Source organism: Nicotiana sylvestris, chromosome 7 (assembly GCF_000393655.2).
Source record: "Nicotiana sylvestris chromosome 7, ASM39365v2, whole genome shotgun sequence".
Taxonomy (NCBI): domain Eukaryota; kingdom Viridiplantae; phylum Streptophyta; class Magnoliopsida; order Solanales; family Solanaceae; genus Nicotiana; species Nicotiana sylvestris.
In genome coordinates, this window is record NC_091063.1 from 6,294,371 (window position 1) to 6,318,621 (window position 24,251).

Sequence of the window (24,251 nt, forward strand, 5' to 3'; positions counted from 1 at the left end):
CTTTGAGGGTTTATAAATGAGTTTGTGCAGACTGTTTTGCAAATGATAAACAGTAGAAATGCGCAAGATGATGCAAAGATAAGATCTGACTTTTATTTTTATAGCAAAACAATTTAGACATATGAAAAAATATATACAAACTAACATAAAACATTCAGTTTGCTGGCAGTTCAACAAAAAACAATGACCAACAAAAAGACTTGAACAATCAGCATTTTCAGTTCAATATTGGGGAACAAGTGCAGGCCAGCACCAGCAAAACAGGTATCTACAAAATACCTACAAAGTATCTATAATTTGTGTCAGTGTATATACAACATATCTACACTTATCCAAAAATTATCTATAATTTTGATACACATATGCTACAACTTTCAAGCCACCATTATCCAGTATTATTTAGCATTTTTAATTATTAAACAGAACATGTTGAAGGTGCAATTGGTCCAAAAAATCTTCCAGCACATGGTGATTTATATACACATTTTCAAGTTGCAGCTGATGAAGACAAAGTAGGTATCATACTGTCATTCAGAGATATTTTCTTGTTGTTTGTAAATTTTAACATTCTTGTTAAGTAAGATATGAATTGTGTTACAGTGATGGAAGATATCAATGCACAATCCCCAGTTCACGGAGTGACAGTAGCAGCTCAGACAAAACAGGTCATTGAGGAACATGATAATGAAGGTGCAGATGCACAATATGTGGATCTAGGTGATTCAGAAGGATCAGGAGTTGAGAAGAAGGAGGTCACACTAGATGATTTTGAGTTGCCTGACAACTTATCCCAGTTGGTTAAGTTTGGCAAGCCCATACAAGATGATGCAATACCTATGCATCCGGGGAGAACAAGGCATCCGTGAAAGCATGCCCGATCACCATTTATCCCTCTATACAGTTCTGGGGGTAGCAGCTCGGTTGGACCTAAAATTTTCTATCTCAAGCACCCTTTTACTACTGTTATTGGTGAAGATGTAGATTCGAAGATTTTAGATAACTTCAACAAGTGGTTATACCACTGTAGCGACAAAGGTTCAAAGAGGTATGAATGCATTTTTGACACTTGCATTTCAACATTTATCTTTTACATATCTAATTCAATCTACAATTTTTTTTTGACATTTATATGTTGTTACAGGAGGAAGGCTCCGTTTTCCATAACGGATAACCAAATTAAGTCTTGGTTAGACCTTGGAGTGAAAAAGGTTGATAAGAAGGAATGGTTATTTTCCCTGGCTCACCCCGGACAAGTCCTCAGTGACTCGGTAAGTATCAAGTAGTCTATTCCCAAGATATAATTTATAGTTTAATTGTATTTATGTTATATATATCTATAATATATGAAGATGACTGGTAGTATAAATTGTAGATATGATGTAGACATGATTATAAATGATCTTTATTGTATCTAGTGTAATTGTATGTAGGTTTCAGATTATGTATCATATTTGAAGATTATTTATAGTATAAATTCTATATATATTTTATGGACAGAATAGTTTGTTGTTGTATTTCCTGTTTGTAGTGTAATTGTAGTTATTTTGTAGTTTATGCAGAACATTACAAGATTAATTATAGTATAAAATGTAGATATAATGTAGACATGATTGTAGATGTTGTGTTACATGTTTGCCCAGTAACTGTAGATAAATTGTAGTTATTTTTAGATTATTTGAAGTTGACTTTGTAGTTTAAATTGTAGAGCTGTTTTTAGACATCATTGTAGATTTTTTGTTGACTTGCATCCTCATCGAACACAATGCCATCAACTTGAAAATCTCTAAATCTGTCATAGCTATCCCAATTCCCATTTAATTGTACCATGATTGGGATTTTGGACATGATTACGTGTCGTTGCTGAGGTATTGTTCAATATTTTGTCGTTTTTTATTTTTATTTTTTGGATTAAGAAAAAAAGACGAAGAATAGAGTATCGGCAGAATTGACTTCTGCAATTTGACTTGAATTTGTTGAATATTTTGTCGCTTTTTTGATCAGTGGATTGAGAAAAAAAGTCGACGAACTGAGCTTTTGCAGAACTGATTTCTATAATTTGATTCGAATTTGTTGACGATTTTGTCTTTTTTGATTTGTGGTTTAAGGAAAAATATCGAAGAATAGAGTTTTTGCAGAAAAGAGTCTATGTAATTTGATTTTAAATTGAAGATAAAGGATTTCCGTTTCAAATTTAATCTGAAGGTCGCAAAATCAATTAGAATATTCCGTTCCTGATTTGCAGTGCGCCTAATTAGGAAGAATTCAGCTACTAATAATTAGTATTTAATGAATGGTATAATAATTGTAGAAAAAGTGTGAACATGGCAGGTAAATTAGAAACTATGCACATATTTGGTAATAAAGTTTCATATATGGTATAGGAAGGAAAAAAAATCCCAACAAGAACAATTGAGATCCCTACTTTTCAATTTTATAGCTCATATTTTAATTTACAACCAACTAGCCCAAAAATAATAGGCTAAGATCAACATCCAACTCCAATAAGTTCTCAAAATTACTATTTAATTTTAAAAAAAGACTGCTCAAGCTTTTAAGTTAATTTTCGAATCAGTAACTGTAACTCAAATATCAGTTCATCAAACCAAATCCATTTGGGTGGTGAAAATTAGATTTTTAACAAGTTTAAATATGTGAGTTTAAATTCCGAATTTGATTTTGTGAGAAATTTGGAGTGGGTATTATCTAGAATTGTTAAAAATAGTATAAGAAGGTTCATATAAAATTTGAAGTCATTTAAAGGAGATTTGGACTGATTTTGAACAAGAATTGCAACTGAAAATCGTGGAAGAAGTTCGTATACAGACGCTTGTATAAAGGTGTATAAAAATGTATAATAGTGTATAAGATGTGTTTATACACTATTATACAAGATTATACATAATTATACAAAAAACTGACTTCGTCTTCTTCCTTGCGTTTTTTCTGAAATTTAACTCAAATCTTGCTCAAATCTACACCAAGTCACTTCAAATTTAAATTTTGAACTCCTTTTGATATTTTCAATCAATTGGAACAATACCTAATCCAAACAACTAACAAACTCAAAAAGTCTTATTTTTGAAAGCAAAACGTTGAATGGCGTTTAGTGGTGGAATGTTGAATCTTCAATTTTCTTACATTGCAACCACGTGATACAAAGAAGAAGCAGTAATGGCGGACGACCCTTTGAAGCATATATAAAAGATGTGAGAAGAAAAGAGAGTGAACGCATTGATTGTGAGAACATAGATTTAACTCCATGGCTTTTAGAACCAATGGTTGTAAGAAAACATATTTGTACAATATAGGCTAGGTCGGGCAAAACTTAAAAATATATGTCATTTTTTGTTATGGTGTGAAATCAAGTGTATTTTACGGTAATTCTTTCTTAATTTTAATTTAGACTCATCTCAAGTTAATCTTATACAAAATAACGGTTAGCAAGCTATGAATGAAGTCTTTCTGAACAATGACCTTAATCATATCACAGTTATTCTTATCTTCGTATGGTAATCCTAAAATATGTAAAGAAAAATAAGAAAAAAACACATGTATCAATTCTTATCTTCATCACGGTTTACATATTTGTGCAGGTAAAATGCAGTGAAATGGCTCAAAATCGTTTCTTAAGTTTGGGCCTTAGACTCAAAATAGTCCATATTATATGGGGCGAATCACCAATAGCTCGTAAAGTAGCATAAAGTAGTGTAAATTTGATCTAGGTAACAAAAATCGAATTAAACAACGGAAAATTTTAAATAAAATAAACATATAAAAACTAATAGACTCGTTGATTTTATTGTTGTTGGATTGTTATTTTTTAATGTCAGGCAAAGTTGAGCGATACTTGTGGATATTAATGATGTGTGAGGTAATGCGATACTTGCAGGTATCCATTTCCTTATTTTGTATCACTATGGTATTTTCTCTTTGTGTTTTTAGGGCTGGTTTGGTACGAGGGATACGAGATTATTAATTTCGGAAATAAATTTGAGATTATTAATTATCCCGGATTATAGTGTTATTTTTATCCCTTATGGGAGGGTGGGATAACAATCCCGACATAATTAATCCTGAGATAACTTGTTTCCTAACCAAACGATCCCTTAGGGGTCGTTTGGTTGAAATACGAATTATACCGGTATAAATTATACTGGTATAAGTTATATTGGGATAAGTTATGCTGGGATTAGTTATGGTGGGATTGTTGTTTATTCATTGTTTGATATATTGTATTAAGAATGACAATTGTATAATATCTAAGAAGAAGATATAAGTTATACTGGTACTAATTATCCTATCTTCTATAAGGTATAAGTTATCCCAGTGTTAAAATTAACACCGGGGTAACTTATACCTGATTTGCTAACCAAACAAAGTATTAAGATGATATTAAATTTTTATAGCACCTTTATACCTCATACCAAACGACTCCTTACTGTTTATTGTGCTTTAGAAGAACGATTCTTTGACCATAGTGTACTGCGTTACTGTTGGTGTTGTTGATGAGAAAGTTTGGAACGTTTAGGTCATATTGTATTGAAGATAGAATAAAATTTGGAACCTTGGTTTTGACATGTATAACGTGATCCATAGCACATTTTGGTTTTCTTTCGTTCTATCAAGAGTGCTACTATGTGCTCAAAATGTACTTTGTACTTGCAATAACTAGGCCAAACCGTAGTTTTTAGGAAATTCAACTAGTATTGCTACAACTGAGGGTCCATTGAGAATAACCTCTCCAAGGTAAGTTCTGTTTACGTACCACCCTCCTCGGACCCCACTATGTGGGATTACACCAGGTATGTTGTTATTGTTGTTGTTGTTGTAATTTATGTGCTGCTGGCAAGCTTAACATGAAACTAGCGCATATAAATTAGAAATAACAAAAAGCCAAATGCATCGCGAGCCCCTTAAAGTTGTCCACCCTTTTCACTTAAACACTCAGTTTTAAGTCTGTTCCATTTGAACACTTTAACCAAGCTTTTAATGTGTCATTTAGACACAAAATGCTGACATGGCAAGGTGAGTGTTTCTCGCATTTTTCAAGCGCCTAAAAATGGTCCGAAAGACAAACCTTTCATACTTGCCGGAAAATAGCTTTTGCCGGAAAACTTTTCCTGTAAATACGTTGTAATTGGATAAGTTATTAAAAATATGACGGAACGAAAGACCAAGGAAAGAAAGAAGAATACACCAAAATGCAAGTGCTCCACCAAACACTGGTGGTTGTTTCTTGTTGTAAGTGAATGCAACGAAAAGACCTGTAAATAACTAATAATGAAACAATTTATATATTAACATTTCGTGCTCATTTTTAAATTTCTGCTTTGTTATTCTCATCTTTACCGGTAACCACAGGATGATCCAAGAAAGGTAGTAGGATTCGAACCTATGACCGGCCTGCCCTCTGGGTTGGGTGGCCGGGTTAGTACCCCTCGTATTTCTTTTAAATTTTTAGATCTTTCACACCATTACTATCATTTCCTCCTCCAAATCTAAGCACACTACCACCACCGCCACCTTTAAATTTGGCTACCGCCATAAATTTTTTATTTTTGTTTCTCGTTTGTAAGATCCCATCAAAAACACCTTCAGAACTAAAAGTTTTGTGGGGAGCCCAAATGGGTTGCCGTTTGTCGGTACCAATTATTCCGGCGAGGCAATGTCGGGATTAGTTCAAATTTGAAAGCTACAAAATTTCGTTAGAAGTTTTGATACCGCCAGGTGGTTACACCTCTCTGCTATGCCATCTCCATTACAACAGTTAATTTGCCGATAGGTGGTTACCCCTTTCTTCTTTCTTTTAATTTGCCGAGATGACGATTTTTAGGTTAAAGCTTAACGACAAATTTGGGGAACCCCTTTCTTCTTGCCGACAGGTGGTTATCCATTACAACCCCTTTCTTCTTGTTCAGAAATTTGGGGAAGATTAGTTGTTAGGGAAGATGACGATTGGAAAATACAAAAGGTGTGCAAATTAGCAGTTGGGGAAGATGACGATGGGAAGAAGAAGAGACCAAATTTCTGGAGAAGAAGACAGAGCTGGAAAAGAAATAGCCGAAAATTAATTTTCCGGCGAGGAGGGGTCGTTGGGAAAATGACGATGGGTGGGGTGGTTTCTGGTTTGTGTATTTATTTATTTTTTAATTTTTAAAAGTTAAATCCACGTGTTTCGTTACTTTGATGTGTGAATTACACGCACCTTTTGTATTTTGCCGCCTATGATTTTGTGTCTAAAAGACAGTAAAAGCCTATTTAAAGTGTTCAAATGGAACACACTTAAGATTGAGTGTTTAAGTGAAAAGGATGGACAACTTTAAGGGGCTGGCGATGTATTTGGCCATAACAAAATTATACAGTATGCGGAAGGGGTAGAGGTTATTTCATTTATTTCATTGTATGGGTTCACTCCCACACTTTACTTTCCTGTTTTGGGGAATATATGCTTTTTAAGCAATTAGTTTTCTGCCAAACAGGATGTACCGTATATTGCATATCAATTCTAACTGTATAATGTTTTTTCCCGTAGGAAGGATCAATTGGACACAATGGTCGAATACAATAGAGTGAAGGTCAAGTGTTTGATTGAATTTACTAGAGGTTTTTGCGTATGTATGGTCAAACTTCTGTTATTCATTCAAAGAAATGATCAAAAGATCTTTATTTGCCGGAGAAGTGGGCGTTTCCAATGATAATGCATGGCTACTTAACAGGGGGAATTAACAGCAAATACTAGTTTATCTCATTATTGTTGATAAAATGGCCTAGTCCTTCACATCTTGATCTACCGTGCATTGTGCTCCAAAAGGTACTAAGAGAGGTTAGCCTATACCACTATATCTCAATTGGGTTATATGATGTTAGCTCTAGCAGTTCTAGTTAGTAATATATAACTTGAATCATGCACAATCACCCCCCCCCCCCCCCCGGCCCCAAAAAAAAAAAAAAGAAGGAAAGAGGAGTTCATAGCCCCTGTGAAGAAGTCTTTACATATTTAGAGCTTCTTCTTTCCATAAATGATTGATAATTTTCCTTATAACACTTTGAGAGAACAATAAAAAAAGAAACTTCTTTAGGAAAAAGAAGAGAAAGAGTGTGTGTAGTGTGAGGTACCTCTTGGATTATTAGTTACATTACTTAGTCTCTTGGAGCTTTCCCCTGATGCATCTAATTTAAGTATCATCAAGTATTTTATCTAATTTTAATTTACTAGAAATTTTGAAAATTACAAGCTTATATCATGTATTTGTGAATTTAATTCCCTACAATGATAGAAACATGATGTCATCAGAATCTTTCTATGGGAACAAAACAGATTTTGAACTCTAATCAGCATGTTTCACTAGTAAAAGGATGAAGAATGATGGTACCAAGGTTGGGGAAGTGCTAACTAATTTTGGACGTATGAAAACACCTTTGACATTTGTGTTGAATTCCGTTGGAGCAATAGAGGCAACACCATTTGCTTGTATAAAAATCTAAAAGAATATGTAACTTGAGTATCATGCATAATCCTCCAACGTTCCACCCCTTGAAGGAAATGAAAGAAAGAAGTTCTTATTCAATAAAAAGAAAATTTTGTCTATGAAAAGCTTCTTTCTTCAAAAAGATTTATAATCTTTCTTGTAGCACTTTCCATTTCAAAAAAGGAAAACATCCATTTTCAAAAATCTTTTTTGTAGTACTTTGCAAGAATAGAGCAAGAAGAAATTGCTCTAGGAAAAAAGAGAGTACATAGTATTAACTGACACTATGTAGTAGATTGAGAATGACATAATGTTAGATCACCTAGATTACTTGGTTTTTCTATTGATTTATTTACCTTTTTGACCTTTTCCCCTGATGTATTTAATTATTTTTTCCTCTTGAGTTGCTTCACTTGCTAATATGTTAATTCTAGACACCAAGTCTTCTCCACATTTGTGCACATAATTTGCAGATAAGGGGTGCTTCTTCCTTTAAGAAATGATTGATAATATGAAGAGCTTCTTCTTTTAATAAATGATTGATAATATCCTTGTAGCACTTGAGAGAATGAGAGAGTCTACTCTAGGAGAAAGAAAAGAAAGAGAGCACATAGTTTGAACTGACACTATGTCAGACGCCTAGATTACTTGGATTTACGATTGCACAACTTGGGTCTTTTGGAACCTCCTTGATGCATTTAATCCTTTTTTCCTCCTGAGATGTTTCACTTTGTCATACCTTAGTTTTAGACACCAACCTTAACATCGATGCACATAATTGTGTTGAGTGCCATTGGAGTAATAGAGGTAAGAATAATGAAAGAAGAAACTACTCTAGGAAAAAGAAGAGAGAAAGTACACAGTGACAATTGACATAGGGTCAGATGACCTAGATTACTTGGATCCTAGATTACATTACTTACTCTTTTGGTGCTTTCTCCGCAGACATTTAATTATTTTTTCCTCTTTGGATGTTTCACTTGGTTATATGTCAGTTCTAGACTCAAGCTTTCTTTGTCTGTACGCACATAATTTTCACATAATTAGCACATAGGTGGTGATCCCAAATTTTTGGTAGGAATCCCTGGTATTACTCTTCCATCAATTAGGATGTGCATTTTCTACTTGACCCTAACACATAGAAATATTTTTGTTAATAGGCGGCGTTAAAACTCAAACTCGAGTCCTCTGCCTAAGTTGGTGCCATCCGGAAAGAGAGAACATGTTGAATTGTGTGAACTACCTTATCTGAAAGCGCAAGCTATTAGAGATAGAACATAGTTATTTATTTATGTCTGCAGCCTGATCTAGAGGATATGGAGTCTACAAGGGGAGAAGCACATTGGGATTTGAAGTTTTGGAACAACTTGCGCAAGACTGGAAGGTCGAAGCACATGATAGTCAAGATGTAAGGAGATGGGGTGCAGGGGAAAATGGTGTCTTTTATGTAAGTCCTATTATGAGAAGTTTATGACTATGGAGGAGTCGAGAAAGGTGTATATGTTTTCACTTGGCTAGCTGCGCGTGGGGTAATCTTGACGGTGGAGAACTTGGGGAAGAAGAAGTTTATTTGTTGGTTGGCGCTTCATGTGTAAAGACTCATGGAAAAATGTGAATCACTTCCATTTACTTTGTCGAATAGCGTCTTAGTTGTGGTGGGAAATCCTGTGATGGTTTGGACCAGAGTGAGTAATGTCGAGCACTGTGAAAGAAATAATATTTGGTTAGACCTTTAGAAGACGGCTAAGTTGCTCTGACATGGGTACGGGTGTCCGACACGGGTGCGGATCTAGAGGTCGGATCCTTTAAGATGAAAATTTTAAGATTCGGGGATACGGATCCTAGAACCGATACGGGTGCGGGAATACAGCTAAAAGTTTGCACACTTGTATTAATATTTACCGTGCTAAGACAAAAAAATTTGCACACTTGTAGTAAATTTGCTACAGTAACGTGGTCATAAAGGTAAAGTATGTCAAAAAGTATATCACTTTTTAAAAAGAGCTACAATAACTCTTTTTTGTGACCCATATTGCAAGGGGATGCAATATTTAATGAGAGACAGCTATAACTCTTCATAAACAACAAAATATTAGCTGTCAATTAAAAAGTGGTCAATTCTTAATTTGTCTCATTCTTCATCCGTTCTCTGAACTCGCCTCTTCTTCTTTCCATATCTGATCTTCTTCCCCAACAAAACCTTTTCCATCTCTTTGTTTTTTTAAGTACAAAACCCATTATGCCTCAGTCCAGTAGTCCACCACCCATCTTTTGCTTCTCTGCCCAAAAAAGAACAGGAGCTCTTGATTTCAATAACCTGCAGCATGAACAAGACGATTGACCAAGACAAAAAGCTTCAAAGGAGACAAAAAGACTAATATAAGAAGGAGAATATCAGCGAAATTGAAGGTATTTCGTTTCCCATCTCTTCAAATTTTTACTTAGTGAAATCAATTGGGAAAAATTTTGGTCAACGCACCCGATCTTGTCTGACTATATCTGACACAGATCCCACACCCTTACCCGTGTCAGTGTCGTGTCGACACGGGTACGACACCCAAATTGCCGTGTCCGAGCAACTTAGGAAGACGGAATAGAGAGCTTTTTGTACTGACCTTATTTATATTTACCCATGCTACCTATTATGTTTATAGTATAAAGAGTGAGGATTGAGGAATTTGTATATCTTGTGTAAGCATGCAAATGCAGAAATGGCTCACGAAAACTCATGTAGGCATTCTGAAGGCAAAGGTTAATAGTGGTGGCTTTGTTGCAAGTTTACTACATAGAGTACGATGCAAGCATTTATTAAATTTCATCTAGGTTGCTATCCATTGAAACTTCTGTATTGGCTGGTTTTCCAGAATCTTTTACTTCAGATCATTGGCCACGTTTTACTGAATCCACTGACAACGTTCTATCTCCTCTTTGTTTTGCCTGCACAATAAGAAACTTATGAATTGATCCAGAAAAGATACCACATATATATCTAATATCTAATCAAACTGAACTTTTAAGTGCAAGAAATACAAATATCTTAAGGTTTATTTGTTGAGAAAGATATTTACTTTTTATAGACTTCCATGTGCTGTAGTCTTTTATCATCTAGCATTGATGCATTGACTGTATGGACTGATGCAGTAAAAAGCTGAAAATTTAGAGTATCTGACTAACTAAGTTGAGGTAGAAAACATCAAGTCGAATATAAAAGATATTATGTCTGGAGACGTAGCAATGATCCTAATACCGTACACCATTTCAAAGTTGAAATTTATACATACGTTTTGCATTAAATACATTTAAGTCCCTGCTCACAATGCCATGTAAGTTTTAGGTGAAAATCACTTAGATAGGCTGTAATTTGTTGCAAATGTATATCATTAAACATTCTAGCATATCTCCCACAAACCATAATTTATTGAAAGTAAATATTTCTTGAATAATGTAATTGGTTGCCATTGCAGATATTTGTTATTTAATACGTAAACATTTAATTTTCCTGCTAGACTATTTTTCGTATTGTTAGTTTATAAGTGTATCATATGTAGCTTCCATGTTTGCTATTGTTATTTTTATAGGCAATAATTGCCGCTAGCTGTTTCTGGTTTTGCTATTATGTAGTTAATCCTTAGATGGAAGGTTTTTTTTTTTTTGGGGGGGGTGGGGAGGTGTCCTGCAAGTCCTACAATGGTAGCTGTTTTCCCTTAAAAAGTATTTTTCATGAAAGCTTAAACCTAGAAATTACAGGTTCTACTTATCTAGAGAAAATGTTTAATATCAGTGCTATTTACTAAATGCGCTCATCACCTATGCTCTTATATGTCGCATAGCGGGTGGTCCCAAAATTTTGGTAGGCATCTTTAGCATTTACTCTTCCATCAGTTACGGTTTACTATCATGTTTTATACTTCTCCAAGTAGCATATAAGTAAATACTTCAGCAAAATTTACGAGAAAGATGAATAAAAAAAATTCCCTCCCATATCATCAATCTGTGAATTCAATTGCCTAAATGATAGAAATAGAATGCATGTCAATCTATCTATGGGAACCAAAGAACTTTCAAATGCTAATCAACAAATTTTACTGGAAAAATATAAACAACACTGGTAGGAACAATGGAGAGGTGCTAACTAATGTTAGGCGTGTTGGAAGACGTTTGACCTTTATGTTGAATACCAGTTTATGTTGAATACCAGTGGAGAAATAAAGATAAGCCCACTTATTAGTGAAAAAATTTAACAGATTTAGAGTCATGAAATGTAAGTTGAGTATCATGCACAATCCCCCCACTCCACCCCTTAAGAAAACAATAGAGAAGTTCTTCTCAATTTAAGAAAATTTTTGTGTAGGAAGAGCTGCTTCCTTCAAGAAAATATTGAAAATCTTCTTTGTGGCACTTGAGAGAATAACGAGAGAAGAATTTGCTCTACGGAAAAAAAGTGAAAGAGAGAGTGCTTAGTGTGAACCGAGACTGTTAGATTACTTGGATCTTTGATTACATTACTTACTCTTTTTGCACTTTCTCCTTGGGCATTTAATTAATTTTTCCTCCTTATGAAGCCAAATCTTACTTTAATTTCAGAAGAGAAATTCAAAGGCCCCGATTCTTCTTCTACCAAATAGTACAAAAATTAAGTAACTACCCTTATATACTAATACATACCGAAAAAGAAAAAGAAATAAAATACTATATTAATAGGAAAATCAAGAAAACAACAGAGGTAGAAAATTCACCAGATACAAAAAAGGTTGTCTTTTTCAGTTCATTGCAATCAACTTCTTCCTTCATTTTATCAAATCCTCTTTGTTTTAATATGGACGACATGTTAGAAGATCAGTCTTGTTTGGTTTCAAAGGATTGTCAGAGAGAAAGTAACTTGGTGGCTTGCATGAATGGCAAAGAGCCATTGGTAAATTATCAGGAGCGTGAACTTGTGAAATGCAAGTTGCCAAATAAGTCTGATGCTTTCAACAAAGTGGAAGGCGCTCTATCTTTGGGCAACTCTTCAGCATCCCCGAACGAGCAAGTTGGCAATAAACGTCATGCTGGGATAATTCTGATTCGAGCTCTCTTATTTATGCCATTGGCCGTGACAATTCCATCGGCTGTCTCATTCATTGCTCTCGGTCGGATTATGGTTCCATAGCATCTTTGAATCGTAGCTTGCGCTCATTGATTAGGAGCGGAGAACTTTACAAATTGCGGCGGGAAAATGGTGTGGTTGAGCATTGGGTTTATTTCTACTGCGAATTGGTTGAATGGGGAGCTTTTGATCCTAGTCGCTGTCGTTGGATGCATCTGCCAGCTATGACTCTTGATGAGTGTTTCGTGTTGGCTGACAAGGAGTCGTTGGCAGTTGGCACAGAGCTGCTTGTGTTTGGAAAGGAGATCTTTTCGCATGTCATTTATCGTTACAGTTTATTGACAAACACGTGGTCATATGGGATGCGGATAAATGTACCAAGATGTTTGTTTGGTTCTGCCAGCCTAAGTTGCTCGGACACGACAATTTGGGTGTCGTACCCGTGTCGACACGACACTGACACGGGTAAGGGTGTGGGATCTGTGTCGGATATGGTCAGACAAGATCTGGTGCGTTGACCAAAATTTTTCCCAATTGATTTCACTAAGTAAAGATTTGAAGAGATGGAAAACGAAATAACTTCAATTTCGCTGATATTCTCCTTCTTATATTAGTCCTTTTGTCTCCTTTGAAGCTTTTTGTCTTGGTCAATCTTCTTGTTCATGCTCAGGTTTTTGAAATCAAGAGCTCCTGTTTTTTTTTGGGCAGAGAAGCAAAAGATGGGTGGTGGACTACTGGACTGAGGCATAATGAGTTTTGTACTGAAAAAAAAACAAAGAGATGGAAAAGGTTTTGTTGGGGAAGAAGACTCAGAGATAGAAAGAAGAAGAGGCGAGTGCAGAGAACGGATGAAGGAGACAAATTAGGAATTGACCACTTTTTAATTGACAACTAATATTTTGCCGTTTATGAAGAGTTACAGCTGTCTCTCATTAAATATTGCATCCACTTGCAATATGGACCTCAAAAAAGAGTTACTGTAGCACTTTTTAAAAAGTGATATGCTTTTTGACATACTTTACTTTTATGACCACATTACTGTAACAAATTTACTACAAGTGTGCAAACTTTTGTCTTAGCACGACAAATATTAATACAAGTGTGCAAACTTTTAGCCGTATCCCCGCACCCGTGTCGGTTCTAGGATCCGTATCCCCGAATCTTAAAATTTCCATCTTAAAGGATCCGACCTCTAGATCCGCACCCGTGTCGGATACCCGTACCCGTGTCAGAGCAACTTAGCTGCCAGCATTGGGGAGATTGGCATTCTAGCTGGTGGCTGTGACTCACAAGGCAATATACTTGGCTCTGCTGAACTTTACAATTCGGAGGCAGGAACGTGGAAGACTTTACCGAGCATGAACAAGCCACGTAAGATGTGTTCAGGGGTATTCATTGATGGGAAATTTTATGTGATAGGAGGAATTGGAGGAGCCGAATCGAAGCGGTTGACTTGTGGGGAGGAGTATGATCTTGAAAAAGGAACATGGCGTGAAATCCCAAACATGTCTCCTGTGCAAGCTAACGCTGCTACATCTGATGCACCTCCTTTGGTGGCAGTTGTAGACAATGAGCTGTACGCGGCTGATTATGCTGACATGGAGGTGAGGAAGTATGACAAGCAAAATAAAGCATGGGTTACCATAGGACGGCTGCCCGAAAGAGCAGCTTCCATGTATGGTTGGGGTTTGGCTTTTCGAGCATGTGGTAACAGGCTAATTGTAATTGGTGGACCGAAGGGAGGTGCAGAATATATTGAAGTGAATTCATGGGTTCCAAGTGAAGGGCCGATACAATGGGACTTGCTTGGCCAAAAGCGATCTGGTAGCTTTGTGTATAACTGTGCTGTCATGGGGTGCTGATCTTGTAATCCTAGTCTTTTGTCCTTGATGATGTTATCTTGATCCATATTTCTTTCTGTTTTGAATTCATGTTTGTTCTTTGCCAGCAATCTCTATCGTTGCACTGCAATATGCATTTAAAGGGAAAAATAGGACAATGAAATTCCATAATTGTATGCTGATAGACAAGCGAACTCCTATCTCATCTCATCTTTATTTTCCCTCCTTTATATGATTGGATATGTTTGAAAAATAGTTGCATCTTTGTGAAGTCAGACCATTACTTCTTGAGATCTGACATATGCATGTGTTTTACATGATTTTTTTATTCATTCCCTCTGAAGTTTTCCACCAAGAGTTTTAGTTAATTCACTCATAACTCTTTGCATTTGTTAATTTCTCTCTACATCGTAGTCTCAGAGCATCTAGTTCTGGAATGAAGGAGGGACACATCCACCACAATTTGCTGAAAAGAGGAGAAGTGGAAAATAAGGTGAAGTGCATTATACGTTATAACTCTTTTGAGGTTTGATTCCTGCGCTTGGTAAAATTAGTGTAGCATTGCGTACCCTTGTCTTGGAAATTTTTTAACCTATTACATTCTTCACTTTGAACCCGAACTCATTTTCTAGACGACTTAAAGAGACTATTCGACATGCAACATCTCTTTTTGCTGTTTCATATTGGTAAAGCACGACATCTTCTCTCTTGTTGTAATGCCACAGTAGCAGCTTGGATTATGTCGCTGTTAATAGACTTTTATGTTCATTCTTGAAAGTTATCATCCAGCTGGAATCTCTTCATAAGCAAATCCATTTGATCTCTGTAGATTAGTGTGACTAAATCAAATCTCCAAATATTAAATGAGCGATACTTAATTTTCCAGAATAGCATGTGCAGTAACATTATATAATGGTCAATAAGAAGTTTTCACATCGAAATGCAAAGAGGATCTTGAATTTTTTTTCCTGTTATTACTTGCCCTTTCGGCTCTTAATTCTTTTTCCCTCTTTGGAGGTTCACTTGGTCATATCTGAGTAATTAACTGTCATAATAAAGTGCACCCTCTTTTTAAAATTTGAAGGGAATTTTTAGTTTGCATCTATAGAACTCGGTATCCTTGTCCATATGTATTAACTGTGCTGAGTGTGCACCCTGTTGTAGTTTGTGATAGTTGAATGTATTCATTAGTGAAGCCAAAAATGTAAATAATGATACAGCTAAGTACTATCTGGATTTAATTTACTTGAATAGCCTTCTTTTGGTTTTTTTCTCACCTTCGTGAGGTTCTTATTGTTATTTGGGAATATAATGCCATGTGTTATTACGGTAAAAACCAAAACAATTTAACCTTAGTAGTATTGCTATGGCTAAATACTTTATAGTAAATATTTAGTCGCACTTGGTTTATACACGAAATCAATCAATATAACCATAGTAGCATCGGATTCCATTTTTTTTAGTTTTACGTACTCAGCATATGTAGTGAGACCGTAACTTTGGCCCCCCTAATCCTTTTTGATGTCCATAAATAGCATGGTTTTTTCTTCAAATACATGAAGTGGCAAAACATTATGGATTAACATGCATTTTCTTGTATCACTTTTGGCGTTCTTTTTTTCCTTTTTGGGTTGTGAAAAGAAATATTTAGCTATTTTCCCTTTGATGGTTGCTTCTAAATTCTGATGGGAAGATAAAATTGATGGGAACATCTTTTATAAGCCTTTAGCAAACAATTAAATCAATTAATATAAAGCACAAGTGAATGTAGCCTTCTTTCTGAAATTCAAACAGGGTGTTTTGCACTTGAAAATAGGTAGTATTTTAGATGGAAAGCGTAAAAAGATTTCATAGCCATTGTAAGCAGGATGAGATGAAAACTTTTACTGTGTTCCTTTCTTATTTATCTGGCTCCAATTTGGGTCTAAAGGGCAGTTGATTTTACTACCCTGATGCAAGCATCAATGGCTGATTTTAGGGCTCGAATTCGTAATCTACAGGTCACACAACAGAGACACTAGTTAAGGCATTTTATTACGAAGAAAAAGCTGAAAGTTAACAATGTGTTTTGCCTTTAGTTGCTTTCTAGTTCCAATGATGGGTGCAGTGGTCAAAATCTGTTTGGGACAAGCTCATCTTCAATATTGCGACACAAATCTCAACCAAATGAATTCAACAAGTAGGCATGGCATAATGCTCTATCATTGTGCAACACACCATCTAATTTAGCTGATCATATCGTAGATCAAGTAAACCTTGATGGTTATGATGCACGCCAGTCTCCAACATTGCATGACACATCTTCTGCTTTAGCTGAGCATATCGTCGATCAAGTCAAACCTTAGTGACTATGACACTATTAGGGAAACTGACTTATAGGATCTTGGAGATGAGGTTTTGCCCATTTCTAAGATCTTGGCCCGTCCTACAACAATAGAAATTATTATCACGACCTAGTAGTTATGAATTATGATCTTTTGGACTACAAAGAGATGTGATTTCTTAAATGAATTGGAGCATTAAATCAAATGTTACAACGATATAATTTTAGTTGTGAAATTACAGTCCGCCAAAACTGATCCAATTGGGATAGCAAAAGTAAGTTCGACAAATTAGGTCAAGAGGACAAGAACAGAATATTTATTATGTTATTAACAAGTGAACTACTCCTTCATCAGATGTTACTCACCTTTTGCTTCTTAAAATTCAACTTAATTATATTTGAATGGTACGAGGAGAATTACAATTTTGTAAAGTTCTGAATATTTACATTTCAATTTATAGCTAATGAACTTAATCTAATAATTTATATTAGCTTTTGTATAGTTTGTGAAAAAATCATTATATTTCAAATTTAAAATAAAATAAAATAAAATAGTCAGATGTAGTCCTGAAAATTAAAAAAAATGATTTTTCATAATTGAAAAAAAGCCAAACAGATTAATATGGAAGGAAAATAGAACTTCCCGAGTGGAGTTACATTACCAGGAAGAGTTGAATTTTCTTATGGTGAAATACTTTGGTAGATATATACCATTTGTCCATAAATAATATTTAATATTTGAACCAATTATTTTTTTTCAATTCCAACATCAAACAAGATATTTTTGTCCATTTAATACTCCTTGCGATTGTAAGTGCAATATTCAAACGGTCCATAAGTCCTAATAGAATGGGATTATAAGCGCGATGTTTATAACTTGCTATTATAAACAACAGTAGCGTTGTTTTTCACCCCTTTCTTGCGCTAATGTCCTTCCATTCCTCGTTTTACTTGTATAGAAGACAAATGAAAATCAATAAAGAGCTAAAAATAGAAAAAGAAATTTAAAGCAAACTGGAAGGAAGGCAAACAGATGCAGAAGTTGAGTTTAGTGTCATAAAATAGGACACCTCTATTTTGCTAATCTATTACAGGTGCCCATTTCCTACATTTTGTATTACTATGGTATTCTCTCTCTGTCTGTGTGTTTTTAGTGTTTATTGTGCTTCAGAAGAACGATTCTTTGACTATAGTGTACTGAGTTACTGTTGGTGTTGTTGATGAGAAAGTTTGGAACTTTTTGGTCATATTGTATTGAAGATAGAATAAAATTAGACTTACTAAGGAGCTTGAGAAGCTGAATTATTATCCAGATTAGTACAGTTTGTATTGATTAGTAGGTCGGAAGAGTGGATGTTAGTTGTGCTAGTTCTGTGCTATAGTTGCTCATCTGCAGGTTTTTGTCTTTGACTGTACATAATGCATTTGGTAATGAAATTTTTTATTTACCAAAAAAATAAATTATAATCTTGGTTTTCCAAATGTATAACGTGATCCACAACACTTTTTTGGTGTTTTTTTTTTTTTGGTTCTATCAAGAGTGCTGCTATGGGTTGAAAATGTACCCTGTACTTGCTAAAACTAGGCCGAACCGTAGTCTCTAGGGAATTCAACTACTATTGCTACAACCTAGTTTATATCTTGGAAATTGTAGTGATGATTTTGGATCAGGAATTTGTAAACAACCTCTCTACCTCTACAAGGTAGGGTACACACTATCTCTCCAGACCACAGTATGCGGAAGGGGGTAGAGGTTATTTCATTGTTTGGATTCCCTTCCATGCTTTACTTTCCTGTTTTAGGGATTATATGCTTTTTAAGCAGTTAGTTTTCTGCCAAACGCGATGCATCGTATACTGCATATCAATTCTAACTGTATAATGTTTTTTTCCCATAGGAATGATCAATTGGACACAATGGTCGAATACAACAGAGTGAAGGTCAAGTGTTTGATTGAATTTACTAAAGGGTTTGTGCGTAGGTAAGGTCAAACTTCTGTTATTGATTCGAAGAAATGATCAAAAGAGCTTTATTTGCTCGAGAAGTGGGCGTTTCCAATGATAATGCATGGCCTCTTAGGATGGGAATTCACCGCAAATACTAAGAGAGGTTGATAAAATACTAGTTTATTTATTGTTGATAAAATGGCCTAGTCCTTCACATCTACCCTGCAATGTGCTCAAAAGGTACTAAGAGAGGTTATATGATATTAGCTCTAGCAGTTCTAGATTAATGATATATAACCCGAGTTTCATGCAGTATTTCATAGCCAGTGTATAGAAATCTTTGCATATTTAGAGCATGTTCTTTCAATAAATGATTGATAATCTTCCTTATAACACTAGGAGAGAACAATGAGAAAAGAAACTTCTTTTGGAAAAAAGAAGAGAAAGAGAAATAGAGTACGTAGTGTGAATTGACACATTGTCAGATCACCTAGATTTCTTGATTATTAGTTACATTACTTGCTCTCTTGGAGCTTTCCCCTGATGCATCTAATTCTTTTTTCCTCGTGAGATGCTTTGCTTGGTCATATATCAGATCTAGACACCAATTCTTCGCCACATCGATGAACGTAATTTGCACATAAGAGGTGATCCAAATGTTTTGATGGCATCTATTGGCATTTACTCTTCCATCAATTAGAGTTTATGTTCTCATGGTTTATAATTCGCCAACTATCATCAAGTATTTATTTTGTTTTAATTTACTAGAAATTTTGAAAATTTACAATCTCATATCATGGGTATGTGAGTTTAATTCCCTACAATGATAGAAACATGATGTCATCAGAATCGACCTATGGCAATCAATCAGATTTTGACTCTAGTCAGCATGTTTCACTAGTAAAAGGATAAAGAATCGAGGTTGGAGAAGTGCTAATTAATGTTGGACATATGAGAGCACGTTTGACATTTGTGTTGAATGCCGTTGGAGCAACAGAGGCAACACCATTTGGTTGTATAAAAGTTTAAAAAAATATATTACTTGAGTATCATGCATAATCCTCCAACATTCCACCCCTTAGAGCAGTAAAGGCAAGATCACTTGGCAGTATAAAAATCCAACAGATCTAGATGATAATATGTAACTTAAGTATCTTTCACGATCCTCCGCCATTCCACCCCTTAAAAAAAAGGAAATAAAGACCTAAAGAATATTTTTTTTATATGAAGAGCTCTTTCTCAAAAGAATGATTGATAATTTTTTTTTTGTAGCATTTTGAGCGAATAATGAGAGAAGAAATTGCTCTAGGAAATAGAAGAGAAAGAGAGTACAAAGTGTGAACTGATAATGTCAGATCACCTAGATTACTTGGATTTTCAATTGCTTTATTTACCATTTTGACATTCTCCCGTGATGCATTTAATTATGTTTTTCTCCTCATATTCTTTACTTGCTCATATGTTAGTTCTATACATCAAGTCTTCTCCACATTTATGCACATAATTTGTAGATAAGGGGTGCTTCTTCCTTTAAGACATGACTGATAATATGAAGAGCTTCTTCCTTTAAGAAATGATTGAGAATGAGAAAAAAATTCTCTAGGAGAAAGAAAAGATAGAGAGTACATAGATTACTTGGATTTACGGTTGCACTACTTGGTCTTTTGGAACTTCTTTGATGCATTTAATCCTTCTTTTCCTCCCGAGATGTTTCACCTAGGGAATTTATACAAAGCTCCTAATGCTAATTAAGGAAATAAAATAAATCTATACAATCAATCCAGCTATCAAATAAAATAAAATTATATCTCCTAAATATAATCAAATCTCCGGAAATCATGCTAATCAACACTCCTAAATCAAGTCTCCTTGAATCATGCTAATCAACACCTGCAAGTCCTACAACGGTAGTTGTTTTCCCTTAAAAAGTATTTTTCATGAAAGCTTAAACCTAGAAATTACAGGCTCTACTTATCTAGAGAAAGTGTTTAATATCAGTGTTATTTACTAAATCTTCTCATATGCTCTTATCAGTGGCATAGCGGGTGGTTCCAATATTTTGGTAGGCGTCTCTGGAATTTACTCTTCCATCAATTACGGTTTGCTCTCATGCTTTATAATTCTACAAGTAGCATATAAGTAAATACTTAAACATAATTTACGAGAAAGATGAATAAAAAATTCCCTCCCATATCATCGTTCTGTGAATTCAATTCATAAAATGATCGAAAGTTAATGCATGTCAATCTATCTATGGGAACCAAAGAAATTTTGAATTCTAATCAACTAATTTTACTAGAAAAATACAAACAACACTGGTAGGAACGATGTAGAGGTGCTAACTATGTTAGGCGTGTTGGAAGACGTTTGACCTTTGTGTTGACTGCCCGTGGAGAAAAAAAATGTAAGCCCACTTATTAGTGTAAAAATTAATGGATTTAGATTCATGAAATGTAACTTGAGTATCATGCACAATCCCCCACCACTCCACCCCTTAAGAAAACGATAGAGAAGTTCTTACCCAATTTAAGAAAAATTTTGTATAGGAAGAGCTTATTCCGTCAAGAAAATATTGATAATCTTCCTTGTGGCACTTGAGAGAATAACGAGAGAGGAATTTGCTCCACGGAAAAAAAGAGAAAGAGAGAGTGCATAGTGTGAACTGAGACTGTCAGATTACCTAGATTACATTACTTACTCTTTTTGTACTTCCTCCTTAGGCATTTTATTAATTTTTCCTCCGTATGAAGCCAAATCTTAATTTTTCCTCCTTATGAAGCCAAATCTTACTTTAATTTCTGAAGAGAAATCCAAAGGCCCGGATTCTTCTTCTACCAAATAGTACAAAAATTAAATAACTACCCTTATATACTAATACATACCGAAAAACAAAAAGAAAAAAAACTATATTAATAGGGAAATCAAGAAAACAACAGAGGTAGAATTCACCAGATACAAAAAAGGTTGTCTTTTTCAGTGCATTGCAATCAACTTCTTCCTTCATTTTATCAAATCCTCTTGGTTTTAATCTGGACGACATGTTAGAAGATCAGTCTTGTTTGGTTTCAAAGGATTGTCAGAGAGAAAGTAACTTGGTGGCTTGCATGAATGGCAAGGAGCCATTGGTAAATTATCAGGAGCGTGAACTTGTGAAATGCAAGTTGCCAAATAAGTCTGATGCTTTCAACAAACTGGAAGTCGCTCTATCTTTGGGGAACTCTTCAGCATCCCCGAACGAGCAAGCTGGCAATAAACGTCATGCTGGGGATAATTCTGATTCGAGCTCTCTTATTCATGCCATTGGCCGTGACAATTCCATCAGTTGTCTCATTCATTGCTCTCGGTCGGATTATGGTTCCGTAGCATCTTTGAATCGTAGCTTTCGCTCATTGATTAGGAGTGGAGAACTTTACAAATTGCGGCGGGAAAATGGTGTGGTTGAGCATTGGGTTTATTTCTCCTGCCAACTGGTTGAATGGGAAGCTTTTGATCCTAGTCGCGGTCGGTGGATGCATCTGCCAGCTATGACTCCTGATGAGTGTTTCGTGTTGGCTGACAAGGAGTCGTTGGCGGTTGGCACAGAGCTGCTTGTGTTTGGAAAGGAGATCTTTTCGCATGTCATTTATCGTTACAGTTTATTGACAAACACGTGGTCATCTGGGATGCAGATGAATGTACCAAGATGTTTGTTTGGTTCTGCCAGCAAAGGGGAGATTGGCATTCTAGCTGGTGGCTGTGACTCACAAGGCAATATACTTAGCTCAGCTGAACTTTACAATTCGGAGGCAGGAACGTGGAAGACTTTACCGAGCATGAACAAGCCACGTAAGATGTGTTCAGGGGTATTCATTGATGGGAAATTTTATGTGATAGGAGGAATTGGAGGAGCCGAATCGAAGCGGTTGACTTGTGGGGAGGAGTATGATCTTGAAAAAGGAACATGGCGTGAAATCCCAAACATGTCTCCTGTGCAAGCTAACGCTGCTACATCTGATGCACCTCCTTTGGTTGCAGTTGTAGACAATGAGCTGTACGCGGCTGATTATGCTGACATGGAGGTGAGGAAGTATGACAAGCAAAATAAAGCATGGGTTACCATAGGACGGCTGCCCGAAAGAGCAGCTTCCATGTATGGTTGGGGTTTGGCTTTTCGAGCATGTGGTAACAGGCTAATTGTAATTGGTGGACCCAAGGGAGGTGCAGAATATATTGAAGTGAATTCATGGGTTCCAAGTGAAGGGCCGATACAATGGGACTTGCTTGGCCGAAAGCGATCTGGTAGCTTTGTGTATAACTGTGCTGTCATGGGGTGCTGATCTTATAATCCTGGTCGTTTGTCCTTGATGATGTTATCTTGATCCATCTTTCTTTTTGTTTTAAGTTCATGTTTGTTCTTTTCTAGCAATCTTTATTGTTGTATTGCAATATCCATTTAAGGGGAAAAATAGGACAATGAAATTCCATAATTGTACGCTGATAGACAAGCGAGCTCCTATCTCATCTCATCTTATTTTCCCTCCTTTATAAGATTTGATATGTTTGAAAAATAGTTGCATCTTTGTGAATTCACACCATTACTTCTTGAGATATGACATATGCATATGTTTTACGTGATTCTGTCTTTCATTCCGTCTGAAGTTTAGTTAATTCACTCATAACTTTTTGCATTTGTTAATTTCTCTCTACATCTTAGTCTCAGAGCATCTAGTACTAGAACAAGGGGAGGACAGATGCACCGCAGTTGCTGCAAAGAGAAGAAGAGGAAAAGAAGGTGAAGTGTGTTATACGTCACAACTCTTTGAGGTTTGATTCCTGCGCTTAGTAAAATTAGGGCAGCATTGCTAACCCTCGTCTCGTAATTTTTTAACCTATTACATTCTTCACTAACTTTGAAATTTAAAATGATAATCAAAGAACTCATTTTCTAGTCGGCTTATGGAGATTACAACTCTTTTTGTTGTTTCACAATCAGAAAACGCGATTGACATTTTTAGTAGACTTTCATTTTCAGTCTTGAAAGTTATTTTCCAGCTGGAATCTCTTCATAAGCAGATCCATTTGATCTCTGTGTAGATTACTGTTACTAATGAGTGGTAATTAGTTTTCCAGAATAGCATCTGAACTTACTATTGTATTATACACTCTGCAGTAACTTTATAATGGTCAATAAGAAGGTTTCACTTCTTAGATTTTATTCCAGTTATTACTTAACCTTTTGGGGACTTTCCCCTGATGAATTTAATTCTTTTTCTCTCTTTGGAGGTTCATAATAGAGTGCACTGTCTTTTTAAATTTGAAGCAAAATTTTAGTTGCATCTATAAAACTCGGTATCATAGTCCATATGTATTAACTGTGTTGAGTGTGCACCCTGTTGTAGTTTGTGATAGTTGAATGTATTCATTAGTGAAGCCAAAAATGTAAATAGTGATACAGCTAAGTACCATCTGGATTTGGATTACTTGAATAGCCTTCTTTTGGTATTTTCCTCACCTCCATGAGGTTCTTATTGTTATTTGGGAATGTATGCCAGGTGTTACTACGGTAAATATTTAGCTGCATCTAGCCAAAACAATTTAACCTTACTA

General features: G+C 35.5%; 1 protein-coding gene across 15 annotated transcripts; it reads left to right on the forward strand.

Moving 5' to 3' along the window:
- Positions 1-4,940: 4,940 nt before the first annotated feature.
- LOC104223029 (F-box/kelch-repeat protein SKIP11-like) lies at positions 4,941-23,599 on the forward strand. Of its 15 annotated transcripts, none has more exons than XR_011400810.1 (5): positions 5,262-6,125; positions 6,533-6,823; positions 14,811-14,889; positions 18,617-18,700; positions 23,359-23,599. XR_011400810.1 is itself a non-coding variant. In XM_070150418.1 (5 exons), exon 5 carries the CDS (start codon positions 21,704-21,706, stop codon positions 22,979-22,981), a length of 1,278 nt encoding a protein of 425 aa, XP_070006519.1. In that variant the 5' UTR covers positions 5,262-6,125; positions 6,533-6,823; positions 8,630-9,878; positions 14,811-14,889; positions 18,617-21,703; the 3' UTR covers positions 22,982-23,276. The 15 variants fall into 15 exon arrangements, 13 of the variants coding, with proteins under 13 accessions (XP_070006527.1, XP_070006525.1, XP_070006519.1 ...); XM_070150418.1 differs by lacking the exon at positions 23,359-23,599 and adding an exon at positions 8,630-9,878 and having other exon boundaries at positions 18,617-23,276; XM_070150420.1 differs by lacking the exon at positions 23,359-23,599 and adding an exon at positions 8,630-9,878 and having other exon boundaries at positions 6,533-6,811; positions 18,617-23,276.
- The last annotated feature ends 652 nt before the right edge of the window (positions 23,600-24,251 follow it).

Excerpts from the sequence above, each read along its gene's own strand:
- LOC104223029 (XM_070150426.1), top strand. The coding sequence starts at position 21,704 with ATGTTAGAAGATCAGTCTTGTTTGGTTTCAAAGGATTGTCAGAGAGAA.